Source organism: Sporobolomyces salmoneus (genome assembly GCF_050403485.1).
Source record: "Sporobolomyces salmoneus JCM6883 DNA, S_salmoneus_JCM6883_v1_ctg41, whole genome shotgun sequence".
Classification (NCBI taxonomy): Eukaryota; Fungi; Basidiomycota; class Microbotryomycetes; order Sporidiobolales; family Sporidiobolaceae; genus Sporobolomyces; species Sporobolomyces salmoneus.
This window is the reverse complement of record NW_027481122.1, coordinates 23,923-35,734: the sequence shown is the minus strand read 5'-3', so window position 1 is coordinate 35,734 and position 11,812 is coordinate 23,923. Positions and strand designations below refer to the sequence as shown.

Below are 11,812 nucleotides of genomic sequence, written 5' to 3'. Positions count from 1 at the left end.
TTCTATACAGGATAGTAGTGCTCTATCTAGTCGTAGGGTGTTACGAGGACTCACGAAGGTTGCTGGCGGTTCCTGCGAGCTCGAACGTTTGATCTAGCAGAAGGAGAGAGGAAGATCGATCGAATCGCTTTGACTTGACCTTGCGATGGACTTGATGGAGACTTTCAGCTGCTGTATGGTCCAAAAATGTCGGACCCGAGGTATGGTAGGAGAGCAAGAGAGGAGATTCGTCTCGTTCAACTTTTCTCCGTCTACTCCCGCTCATCCTCGCTACCGAGCCCCGGCATGTCCGCCGACTGGGCGCAACTGAAAGCCAAACGAGCTGGCCGAACAGGAGAAGCTCCCGTTGCTTCCCCTTCGGATCTCACTCCTTCATCTCCCCAAGCTCCCTTAACGTCTCTATCGGCCCAAGGCGTGTCGAAAGGTACGTCTTGATGGTATCACAACCTCGTTTGGTCTGCTGACATTACTCTCAGAGACTACAGTTACGGAACAACCGTCGAATCGGCTCGAATATTCCCACCCGGATCTTCCTTCGTCCCTCTCTGTGCGTACAGTCCCTGGGAAAGGTCGAGGAATAGTCGCAGAAGACTCCTTCACTCCTGGTGAGTGGATCTGGTTGGTCAACTCGCTGATTGTCTCGCTAAACCCTTCGAGTTTCCCACCTTTCCCGCACACAGGCTCAACTCTTCTGTCGACGACTCCTCTGATCTCTGTACTCGACCAACGCAACATCTTCCAGAGATGTAGCGCATGCTACCGACTATCCGAGGATACCGCGGCTCAAAAACCTCTCCTCCAATGCTCGCGCTGTCACATCGTTCAATATTGTTCAGGCGTAAGTCGCACATTCTTGTTCTGTTTTGACTGCTCGCACCCTGACAATTCGCGAGCTAGTAGGCCTGTCAACAACAAGACTGGTACTTGCACAAGTCCGAATGCAAAGCGATGAGGAATATGAGTGCTCTCGCGAAAGAAAAAGGAGAGAAACCTCGTGGTGGTCAATACGTACCTGAAACGCCGGTTCGAGCCATTGGAAGACTATTGTGGAAGAAGCAACTTGAGGGAGATTCTTACGTGAGTGAACAGTCCGAGGCCTTGACTCGTTTGTCACTGACTGGTTCGACCTTTATAGTGGAAACAAGTCATGTCTCTTCAAGCTCGTATGTTGCTTTCTTCAGTTTCTCATTGTTCAGTTTGCTCGGACTGACCATCTGCCTCTGGGGTGTCTAGATCGAGGCGAACGAAACGAAAAAGAGCAAAAGAACCTATTCCGTCTATTGTCCGCCGTCTCTGCTTACGTTGGCCAAGACTTCCTCGTCAAAGCGGTACAAGATGCATCGAATCTGATCGATCTCATCTCACGGGCAAGTCCAACATCCACCCTTCACCATCAGGCGAGTGAAACTGACCTCATATTCGTTCTCGCGCTAGTTCACGTCAAATTCTTTCTCCCTCACTTCCCCAACAGATCTCACTAACATTGGCGTATCGATCTCACCCCTCACCGCCCTATTCAACCACTCTTGTCGACCCAACTCTGTCGTCGTTTTCCCGATCTTCCCCTCTCCCTCATGTTCTTCCTCAAAACCAAATCCTTCAAGCTCGTATCCTCCGACGACGAAGAACATGAGAGTCGTCGCGATTCGACCTATCAAGCCAGGAGAAGAAGTATTGACGAGTTATGTCGATTTGGCTTCACCGAAAGAAACGAGACAACGAGAACTTTTGGAACGATACAAATTCGAATGTCGATGCGAGGAATGTGAAAGGAAAGATGTCGACCCGAGGGAAGCTTTCGCTTGTCCGAAGGGAGAGTGTCGAGGGTTGCTGAGAATTATCGGTGAGCTCGCTAGGTCTTTACCTGAACTCAGCTTGTTCCGTCACGGAGCTAACTTGTTTCGATCTTGGGCTTACAGATGGCGGAGGTGAATCAGCTTGCTCGGTGTGTGGCGGAATAGTCGATGTGCCAGATGTGAAAGCTGCGCTAGACGCTGCGAAGTCAAGATTCGAAGAAGCTGAAAAGACTCAATACACTGGTTTGTCGATACTCCATAGTCTAACTCTCTCACATTCAAATGACTGACTCGCTCGTCCTCCACAGACCCCGCCGCCTCAGAGACCAATCTCTTGAAGCTCATTTCATCGCTCATCTTTATTTCTCCTTCACTATCTCCCTCTTCTCACCCGCTCTTCCAAGCCTACTCCCTCCTCCTTACTCTCCACCTACACGACCACAAATTCAATTTAGCACGTCGTATGGCTCTCCCCGCCTGGACTGGAGCCTGCGAGCTCTATCCCTACGGCCATCCAGTCCGCGCAATCCTCTCAACGACGATGGCTCGACTCGTTTCAATCCCTCCCCAGAACCCGTCCCCGCAGGAGGATCTACAGTATTGGTCTGATATCGGGAAGAGGAGTAACGGGTTGAGAATGATGGTTGAATCTTTGAAGCAGTGCGAGATTGGATTCGGGAAGAAAGATGGAGGAGGACAAGTTGGGAGCAAATTGAGACAATTGATCAGGGATCAAGAGGAGGGAATCGAGATGGGTAGGAGAGTCGCTAGAGGAGTTTAGTAGGCGTTTCGCACGAGGAAAGTGCAAAGACTCGAAGTTTGCGAAAGATTGAAAACCCTCGGATTTTGACTCGGGATTATCGTTGACCTGCGCGATGCGTCACCCCGAATCTCGGAGACTGTGTAACGGATGCGTCTCCCATGACGGTGCGGGAAGAAATATAACCTTCGATGAAATTAGTCGATCTTGCGACGAAGTCTCGACTCGCGCCTCGGCGAAAGGTCTTTCAAGTCTTCGCACCCCTTCATTCAATCTGAACTCGACTATGAACGGGTTCGATCTGAATTCCTTCCTGACTACCTATGGCGGTATGCCTGGTCCCTTCGATCCTCAACAAGCATCACCACCGACGGCGACTCTCGATCCATCTTCAACTTCTTCGATCAAGTCCCCTTCTACGACTCTGAAGCAATCCGGCTACGCAGGCTATCCCGTAAGTCAACCACAGAGATCGAGCTTCACTTCTTCCCAACCTCTCGAAGGTCAAGGTCAGTTCCTTCTCTCTTCCTCTTTCTTCGACCGAACCCCGCGTTCTCACTCTCTCTTCTCTGTTTCCCTTTTCTTTCCGCGAGAACAGTTTCGAGTTCAGTAGGACCTTCTAGAAACAATGGATTGATCGGGAAAGCAGCAGTAGCAGGGTCTTCAACGGTAATCGGAGGAACGGGAGGAGACGCGATGAGTGAAGGGAGTTCAACCGCACCGAGGAGACAGAGTTCGACCCCGTACGCGAGGCAGGATGGGATACAACAGAAACAACCGAAATCGAGTAGTACGACCGCATTGTTCAACACGAGGAAGAATTGGTCTCAATACATTCTCGAATCGATCGAAGTCAGTCTCTTCTTTCGCTCTCCCTCCTCAATCCCATCGACACTGATTCCTACTTTCACAGGACTTCATGCACGTCATCAGCACCGACGGAACATTCATTTTCGCGAGCGCTTCCGTCGATACACTCTGCGGATACGATCCCGAAGAATTACGAGGTCAAAACTTCTTCTCGTTCCTCCATCCTTCCGACGTCGAACCGTTCAAACGTGAATTCTTCCACTGTCTCGCATCGCCGAAAAACACTCCGAACGCAACAAACCCGGAACGATTGACGGCTCATTACCGATTTCGAACGAAAGATGATCGTCACGTCTTGTTTGAAGTGACGGGTCATTTCTTCTCCGGATCTACCGCTGCTCCCAACTCGACAACCGCATCAACTTCTACAGATCCTTCGACATCAGCAGCAGCGGAAGGAAAAGGAGGAGGAGGAAGTCAACCGAAATGTTTCTTCGGTCTCGCGAGACCTTACCCTTCTCGTTCGATCGCCATGTTGGATTCTTTCCTCGAGTTAAAGATGGAGAACGAAAGGTTGCGTCAAGAACTGTTGATCCTCTATGAAGAGATCGAAGGAGATGGTGCCGCTTTGAGTCCGACTGGGTTGAGGTTACAACAAGAACAGCAACGAGCGAGTAAGTCAACTCTCTCTCTCTCTTGCAACGTCTATGCTCTTTGACTGACTCGCTTGTCGTGTTCAGGTGTTGCGAATCAGAACGGACCGAGTAGTTCAGCCGCGTATCCACCAAAGGGAGATCTTTTCGATGCTCGTACTTCCGCGAGTGTCATCGATCCTTCAACGGGTCTTATTCGAACATCAGAACTCATTCCCTCGACGTCAAACACGTACGGAGCACTCGGAATCGGAATCAGTGCGAACGGAAAGAAAGGGGATGGTCAATCCGAGAAACGAAGAAGAGTGAGTCCGCGCTCTTACTCTCTTGCCACTCACAGTACTGACATCAGTTTCTCGCGTCTGTTCAGCAAAAGCAAAAGATGGACGGAGAGAGTGATCTCGTTTGTCGAGATTGTGGAAGGATCGATTCTCCCGAATGGAGGAAAGGTCCCGAAGGTCCCAAAACCCTTTGTAACGCTTGTGGTACGTCTCCCATCGGTCTCCTCTTTCACCATCTACAAGAGCTGACCCTGTTCTCGTTGTCAACAGGTTTACGTTACGCGAAATTGAAATCTCGACTCGATAAGCAAGCGAGCGGAGCGATCCCAACAAAGAAGAACCGAACCTGAACCCATTCTCAACCGCTTCACGATTACAACCTCGATATCCCCCTCGTTCTCAGTCCTTTGTTCCACTCGATTTCTCCGTAAAATAGTGTAAATGGCTCTCTTTCGTGTTGTTCGGATTCCCTTGTCTGTTTCTCGCCTTTTTTTACGCAATCCTCGGTTGTAACAGTAACGAGTGTCAATAACTTACCTCCCTTCCTTTCACGCACACACGCAAGGCACGTTCGATCGTCCTGAGAGAAGATTGAGACTGAATGACTGAGAACTTTTGTTTCTTTACAATTGAGAGCGAGAAATAGGCGAAGACAAGTGCTAGTAGTAACGTTTGATGGAGAACGGAGACAGGGGAAAGGGGGAAGGACTACAACGGCAGGCTCGAGTATGGTTGAAACCGGGGAAGAAGGGTATCAAGCTTTGTTGAAGCTCAATTGGGAATCGATATCGGCTAGACGACGTTTCCATTGATCGACTTCTTTGAGTTTGTCTTGTAGCGATTCGATCTCTTTCTGGAACGAGACAGATCTGGGGGAGAAAGACCAAGGTCAGAATCAGAAATCGTTCGCTAAGCTGGGAAGAGATGAACTCACTGTTCAGCTTCACCGATTTGCTCCAATTCCCATTTACCCTCGGATCCAATCAAGTGCAAGAGGAACATGTGGTGCTTGAACAGACTCGGTCGGTGAGAAATGGTGATCAAAGCTGATTTGCATGTCGACAATCGATCAGCTTCGTCACCCGATCACTCTGTGGACAGTAAACTCACTTATTCCTAGATCTTTCGCGTGTTGATACATCGATCCTTCGACGTCGGTCGAGACTGCAGAGGTACATTCGTCGAGGACGGCGAATTTCGGAAGATGATAGAAGAGACGAGCCATTCCCATCTACAGTACATTCGAAACATCAGTCTTTGTCGAAGACGAAGTAGTCGAGCTCGAAGCTTACTCGCTGTTTCTCTCCACCACTGAGCAAATCTTTCCATTCTTTCCTCGAATCCATTCCTCCTTCTCTAGCGGGGATGTAGCCCAAATGAGCTCTCTCGAGGATCTTGTGCAGATCGGCATCAGTTTTACCCGTCTCAAGGTAGTCGGGGTACGAATGAGGGTAGATGATTTGGTCACGAAGACTGCCGCTCGAGAGGTAAGGTCTTTGAGGAAGGAACATGATTTCTGCATCGTCGGGTCTTCGAACGGTACCCTCGAAGACAGGCCAGAGACCTACTCACAGAGCGAGCTTGTCAGCGTTTGACTTGTGATCAGAGGAGAACCAGTCGAACGAACCAGCTAGAACTCGAGAAATCGCAGTCTTCCCAGTACCGTTTCCTCCTGCGATCAAGAGATGTTCACCCGCCTTGATCCTGACGCTCAAATCGTGCACGAGCTCTTCCCCACCTCGAGCCACTCCAGGCGCCGGCGCAACGATCGGAACTTTGTCGAATTCAACCTCGAGATTCGGAGAGCCCGATTCGAGAAGTCGCAGTTCTCCGTGAATCGATCCGAGGTCGTAGAAAGGTTTCGAGGGGTCGAGATCGTCCGGTCGGGGCAGAGCAGCGTAGCGAGAGGTCGAGAGGTCGTGAAGAGTCGAAAGGAGGGTGTAGACACGTGAGGTCGATCCAGCGAGCTCAGAAAGGTCTTTCCACGAGAGCATGAGACGGCCTCCAGCGTCCGCGAGAGAGAGTAGAAGTCGTCGATTCGAAATGTAGTCTAGTGGCAGCAAGTTCGAGTCAGTTCCTGTTTCTCGAGTAAGAGTATCCTCAACAGGAGTTGACGTACTCTCTGTTCTCTGCGAGACACTGAGACCGTCCTGTCCACCTTCCTCGAATTCCGACTTCTCCTTGAGCGAGGTCGCGGCGACGAGAGCTCGAGTTTTCGGGAAGAAGACCGGGATCGAGATGAGGCAGTAACCGACGCTACTCCAGAGATACTTCGTGATGAAATCTTCGGTCTATTGGAAGGTGAAACGGGATCAGCAGGTTCCGAGCGCGGAAGACGAGGCCGAGCTCACCATTCCGTAGAGAATTCGAATCTATCGGAGCAATCGAGACAAGTCAGCTCGAGTTCCTGGAACGAGGAGAGAACGAGTTCTCACCTTGTAGATTGAGTTGACATGTCGGATCAGTCGAAGGTACGCTCTCGTCAAAATGTCCTTCTCCATTCGATTTCCGTCGTAGAATCTACAACCCCGTCGAAGTCCCGTGTCAGATCTCGTAGGCAATACGACGATGATGGAGAATCTACTCACGCAACCTCCTCGGCGTTGATGATCAATCTCGCATGAGCTCCTCTGAAATCTCCCTCCAATTTCGCTTCGATCGCCGCCAATCTTCCGAACGCTGGCGCGACTTTGCGCAGAACCCAAGCTGTCGCGACGTACGATGCGAGTAGTCCGAGTGATCCTCTTCCTCCGATAGAGCGACCGAGCTGGATGTTGAAGAGAATGAGGTCCAGAGTCGGTTTCGAAATGTTTGAGCTGATGGAGAAAGAAAAGACGGTCAGAATCTGCTGAGTCAAGCGTGAGAGAGGAAGGCACGTACTAGAGTGCACTGAGTACGTCGCAAAATCTCGCAACGTCTGTCGTGACGAATTGATCCGCTCCAGTCGCTCCGATCCTGGAATCAAGATTGACGACTTTGTAGAACGTCGCATTCTTGTCAAGGTAGAGATCGTTGACGTATCGGGTGAGACGGGTTCGGAAGGATAGGGCGAGTTTCGATTGGAGGAATCGGAGCATCGAGTTGGTGTAAACTGACGGAATTGCGAGGAGGAACCAATAGAGGAGTCCGCGAAGGAAACCCCGACCATTCGCTGAAACCTGTTCCCTTTCCTTACTCAGTTAGTCCGGGGTACTCTGAAACCGAGGACAAAGAGTCGCGAAACACGAACCAGGTCTCCGACGAGTTTTCCATCTAATTGAGCCACGAGCAAACTGAGGTAGGTACGAAGAAGTAGGAACGTCGTGTGAGCTCCGATGAGCCAAACTTCTTTGCTCGACCAACGCGGGACGATGATTCGGAAAATGGCGGCGAGTTGACGGAAGAATTCCTTGTTCACTCTGACTTTCTCGGCCGTTGCAGCAGCGGTCGGAGCTCCTCCTGGTCCAGACTTGGTCGTCGGGGGAGGTCGTTGGAAATAGGGTCGATGGGCGGCGAATGTAGACGGTTTCGTTGGGCGGATCACGACTTTCGCGACTCTGCCTCTTGAAGGCACGAGCAGTTCTCGGGATCCATTCGGCAGCCTGCGAAGAGCTGAATCAGTAACGACACCGAGAAGCAAACGTTGTCGAGATGGCACATCGCACGGTTTGAAGAGGTCTCTTTGAGCGAGTTCAATTTGAGGAGTCGTGAGCTCTTCTCGATTTCCTGCGAAGCTCCTTGTCTCCATCAGTCTCTACGACCTTAGAAGATGGCGCTGACTGTAGGAGAGAGAGAACTCACGCTTTTCCCTAGCTTCGAGCGCTGCCTTTGCGAATCGCTTCCTGACGATTCCGACGAGCACAAGCGCTGCGAGTACAGACGCCGAGAGCGTTGCAGCTTTGTTCTGCTGGAATATTGAAGGGGTTCGTAACAGTTTCGACTGTACTGGTGCCATCCTTGCGAGGAGGAGAAGGGGGGAGAGGGGAGCCGATCTCTTTCACGTTCAATCGATCACGAGTCGAGAGCCTGGAGTTGTCGGATGTATGAAGTTATCGAAGAGACTTTCTACGGTGGTGTACTGGGGAGACTGAGTCGACTGCAGTGCTTTGACGAGAGTGTCGAGGTAACCGGTTTTGTTCAAGATGAAGTCGTACGGCAGTCGCTGGAGAGGTCTGGACGGTGTCGGGAGGTATTCGGTAGGCCTAGAGGTGTGCTGCGAAGATTCTGGGGCGAGCGGACGAAGGTTCGAAGAGATGGTGAGGAGGTGAACTTTGCTCGTCGAGTTTCGATTTCGCACAAGTCTCGCGCGAGTGTTGTCAAGAACTTCGTCTGAAAGGGGACTCTCCTCAGGCAGTCGAGCATAGATCACGCGTGTTTCAATCTGTCTATCGCAACGAGGCAAGCAAAACAAGGAAGGAAGGAAAAACGAAAGAGGTTCAAAATCAAAAGAAACATACGAATTGACGTGTATCAGAGAGAGAGTAAGAGGTTACAAGAGGGAGGAGGCAAAGCTGTAGAGTGAGAACGACAAGATTCAAGAACTTTGGAGTATAGACAAGTGGGGTACGAAAGAACTAATTTGGGGGGAATCGAAGGACGAACAAATGGTCAACTTGGGGGGAATTTTGAAACAGTTTGAACTGACGGGTAACTTGGGGAAAGAGGGTCTATTGGCGAAGTCAGAGTGGCGTTGGGCAGAGGATTAGGAGGATAGAAACAGGTGAAAGGTCGAGAGAGCGCAGGTAGAGCGACTTGTGAGAATGAGAAAGAATCGAAAAATATCGCTCGGAATACGAGTGAAGGGGTAGAATCTGGTAGTGGGTAGGTGAAGAGTCGAGGTGGAGAAATGGGTAATAGGGATTGTAGGAAAGGCGATCAAGACTTGCGAATCGGAATCGCCCGTGCTCTTCTACTCTTGAGCGCGACCTTTTCCTCCTCGCTCTCTTCCCCGTCCAAGTCTTCATCGTTGTCATCGTCGTCATCTTCACTCTCGATGTCTTGTTTCTTCGCGCCCTTCTTTCCCACCGCCGTCGTTTTCGACTTTGTTCCGCCGTTCGCAGCAACAGGCTTGCCTCCTGCTCCTCCTCCTCCGCTGCCACCTCCGTTACGTCCTCCCGGTTGAGGCGCACCGTTCGCTTCGTATTCAGCGTACACGTCCTCCTCGCTACCCCATCTCGGTACGTTCGCGAAGTTTCGGTCGAGAGTTCCCTTTGATTCGAACATGATCGCGTTGAGTCCTCCTCCTTCGCGTTCCCGGTTGAAGTACCCGTGGACGTGTTGACATTTACATCCAGGTTGAGGGTGAGCTTGCATGAGGTACGTTCGTAGTTGATGGACTTCGGCGAGGAGCGCTTGACATTGAGATTGTAAGACCGAGTTACTTTCACAGTATTCTCGTGCAGCTGTTCAAAATTGACCCAAGAATAAGCTTCTTTCTTGCTCGGTTCCGGGAAAAGCTTGAGAGAAGATTTACCTCCTTCGAGAGCCTGAACTTTCTCCTTTTTCCTTCTCCTGCTCTTACTCGCAGCAATTCGATTTCGTTCGAGAGCGATCTTGCGTTGTCGTTCCGCTTCCTCAGGATCTAAGACGACTTCGACTTCGAGGCTAGGATCCCAATTTTTCGGTTTACGACCTCGTTTCTTTCCGAACTGTTTCAACCCTGCGACTTCTTTTGCGTTCGTCTCGTCTTCGAACGGTGCTGTACCATGGGTCGGCGGTTGCGAAAACGAATTTCGGGAAGGATGAGCTGCGAAAACAAGAGGAGGAGGGTTCGTCGAACTGGATGCGACGGGAGCGAAATGAGGAGACGGGATTGAGATGGGATCAGGAGTGGGAGCAGTAGAAGGTGGAAGTGACGTGTAGAGAGCGCGTGGTCGTTGCTGAGGAATAAGAGCGAACGGGTCGGTGAAAGGGAAAGAAGTATCTTCGGCAGTCGAAGTGTAGGCGAGGGAAGAGTTGAGAGATGAGAATTCGGTTCCTCCGTTCACGAGAGGGGCAGTTACGGAACGCGCAATTGAAGCTGGAGCAAGAGTCGTCGATGCGAAGGAAGAGGAAGAGTAGGGTCGAGCGGCCACGATGGGGAAGGGAGCAGGGTTCGGCGCAATCGAGTTGACGGTGAAAGGAATAGGTTGAGGTTGGAAGTGAGCAAAGTTGGGAGGAGCCGAGGGACCGGTCGAGGAAGTCGCGAAGCCGTCGCGGAGTTGGTCTGCTGAAGGTTTCGTGATTTCGGGAGAAAGACCGATGGACGAATCTGGAGAGTCTACTGTTGAAGTATGGGCGTGTAGGATCTTTGGTCGGAAGTTTGGATCTTCATCGAAAGAGACGCTCGTCAAAGACCTCGAAGATCCGGTCGAATCCGACAAAGTGAGCGACGAAGACGAGTCTACGACTCCCCTCGCAAGTCCAGGAATTGCCGAAAGTCCCTTGCCGTCAGGTGCGAGTCGTAGCGATGGTCGTTTCGCCTGTTTGAACGCTTGAGCCGTCCCTTCGTCGACGATTGCGTTCCCCGTTCCTCCCGGCGTGAACAAAGCTGGAGAAGATAGGGCCCTCTTCCTCCTTCCTTCAGGACTTGGTGATAAATAAAGTTCTGTCCTGTCGACTTGACCGTTTCCATGGCGATTTGCTCCTCCTGCGAACGGTTTCGTTGACGGTATCGGAGTAGAATCGATGACTGCGAACGACCTCTCGAAAGGGTTGATTTCTTTCGAATGGACGAAGAGCCCTGCTTGATGGTGTACGTGAGGTTGTGCGACAGGAGGAGGTGGTGGTGCCGCGACATTCGGCTCGAGAGAGAAGATGGAATCGGAGAGAAACGACGAGAATGGGAATGGAGACGAAGGGAGATTCATTGAGTCATCTGTAGGAGGTTACGAGTCAGCGTGTTTCCTCGAAGGCTGTAGTCGTTCAATGAACGAGGAGACAGAGCGCGAGAACAGGGAAGGAAAAGGATGGGAAAGACTGTGCACGCGGGAAGAGAGGGTGGAGAACTCACTGTAGGTCATTGATGGAGGTCCCGAGCCTGCCATTTACTCTGACTACTTGTTGAGTGTGTCGTGTCGAAGGTATGAGGTGGAGGGAGAGAGGGATGAACAGCGTCGATCAAACTTTTTTGTTGCTCATTGATCGACAAGCATCGAATATCGAATCGCGAAATCATCTCAAGGTTATCGTTTCTCTCAAATCTCTATCGTTTATTTCCTGCTTAATCGTACGTATCTGCGCTCTTATGCTCTCCAGATCTACAGACAACAGCTCACTCTTGCTGTCTCGCTCGTGAGCTATGTCGCTCCGAGCTCGTTTGAACCTTTTCCTTCGCGAAACTCAGCCTGAGCACCTCCGCGACGAACAAACTGCATATGCTGGGGCCTCTGCAGCATCGTAAGTTCGCCCGGATTCTTCTTCACTATCGCCCAGGAAGGCTGGAGCCCAGCTGCCATTGAGCATTGTGCATGCAGTGAGGTGAGGAACTCCAAGTTGACCATGAAGAGTTCCAACAAAGGTTCAGTTCGCTTTGTGCTGTTCTCCGCTGTTCGC

At 51.1% G+C, this 11,812-nt stretch overlaps 4 protein-coding genes across 4 annotated transcripts; 2 read left to right on the top strand and 2 right to left on the bottom strand.

Annotated features, from left to right (window-relative positions):
• Window positions 1-285: 285 nt before the first annotated feature.
• Window positions 286-2,577, top strand: JCM6883_000528 (uncharacterized protein; the record flags this gene model as incomplete). The annotated part of the gene is made up of 9 exons (XM_076633590.1): window positions 286-424; window positions 486-605; window positions 681-838; window positions 901-1,077; window positions 1,136-1,163; window positions 1,234-1,367; window positions 1,435-1,843; window positions 1,920-2,039; window positions 2,105-2,577. 9 exons carry the CDS (start codon window positions 286-288, stop codon window positions 2,575-2,577), a joined length of 1,758 nt encoding a protein of 585 aa, XP_076486401.1.
• A 265-nt stretch (window positions 2,578-2,842) lies between these two features.
• On the top strand, window positions 2,843-4,650 carry JCM6883_000527 (PAS domain-containing GATA-type transcription factor; the record flags this gene model as incomplete). Its single annotated transcript, XM_076633589.1, has 6 exons — window positions 2,843-3,065; window positions 3,155-3,408; window positions 3,470-4,040; window positions 4,107-4,324; window positions 4,390-4,504; window positions 4,571-4,650. 6 exons carry the CDS (start codon window positions 2,843-2,845, stop codon window positions 4,648-4,650), a joined length of 1,461 nt encoding a protein of 486 aa, XP_076486400.1.
• Window positions 4,651-5,054: 404 nt separating this feature from the next.
• Window positions 5,055-8,234, bottom strand: JCM6883_000526 (uncharacterized protein; the record flags this gene model as incomplete). The annotated part of the gene is made up of 13 exons (XM_076633588.1): window positions 5,055-5,169; window positions 5,235-5,346; window positions 5,411-5,531; window positions 5,593-5,864; window positions 5,928-6,350; window positions 6,420-6,591; window positions 6,652-6,672; window positions 6,736-6,820; window positions 6,889-7,116; window positions 7,181-7,458; window positions 7,530-7,881; window positions 7,945-8,005; window positions 8,081-8,234. 13 exons carry the CDS (start codon window positions 8,232-8,234, stop codon window positions 5,055-5,057), a joined length of 2,394 nt encoding a protein of 797 aa, XP_076486399.1.
• Window positions 8,235-9,154: 920 nt separating this feature from the next.
• JCM6883_000525 (uncharacterized protein) lies at window positions 9,155-11,304 on the bottom strand (the record flags this gene model as incomplete). Its single annotated transcript, XM_076633587.1, has 3 exons — window positions 9,155-9,681; window positions 9,753-11,135; window positions 11,271-11,304. 3 exons carry the CDS (start codon window positions 11,302-11,304, stop codon window positions 9,155-9,157), a joined length of 1,944 nt encoding a protein of 647 aa, XP_076486398.1.
• Between the last annotated feature and the right edge of the window lie 508 nt (window positions 11,305-11,812).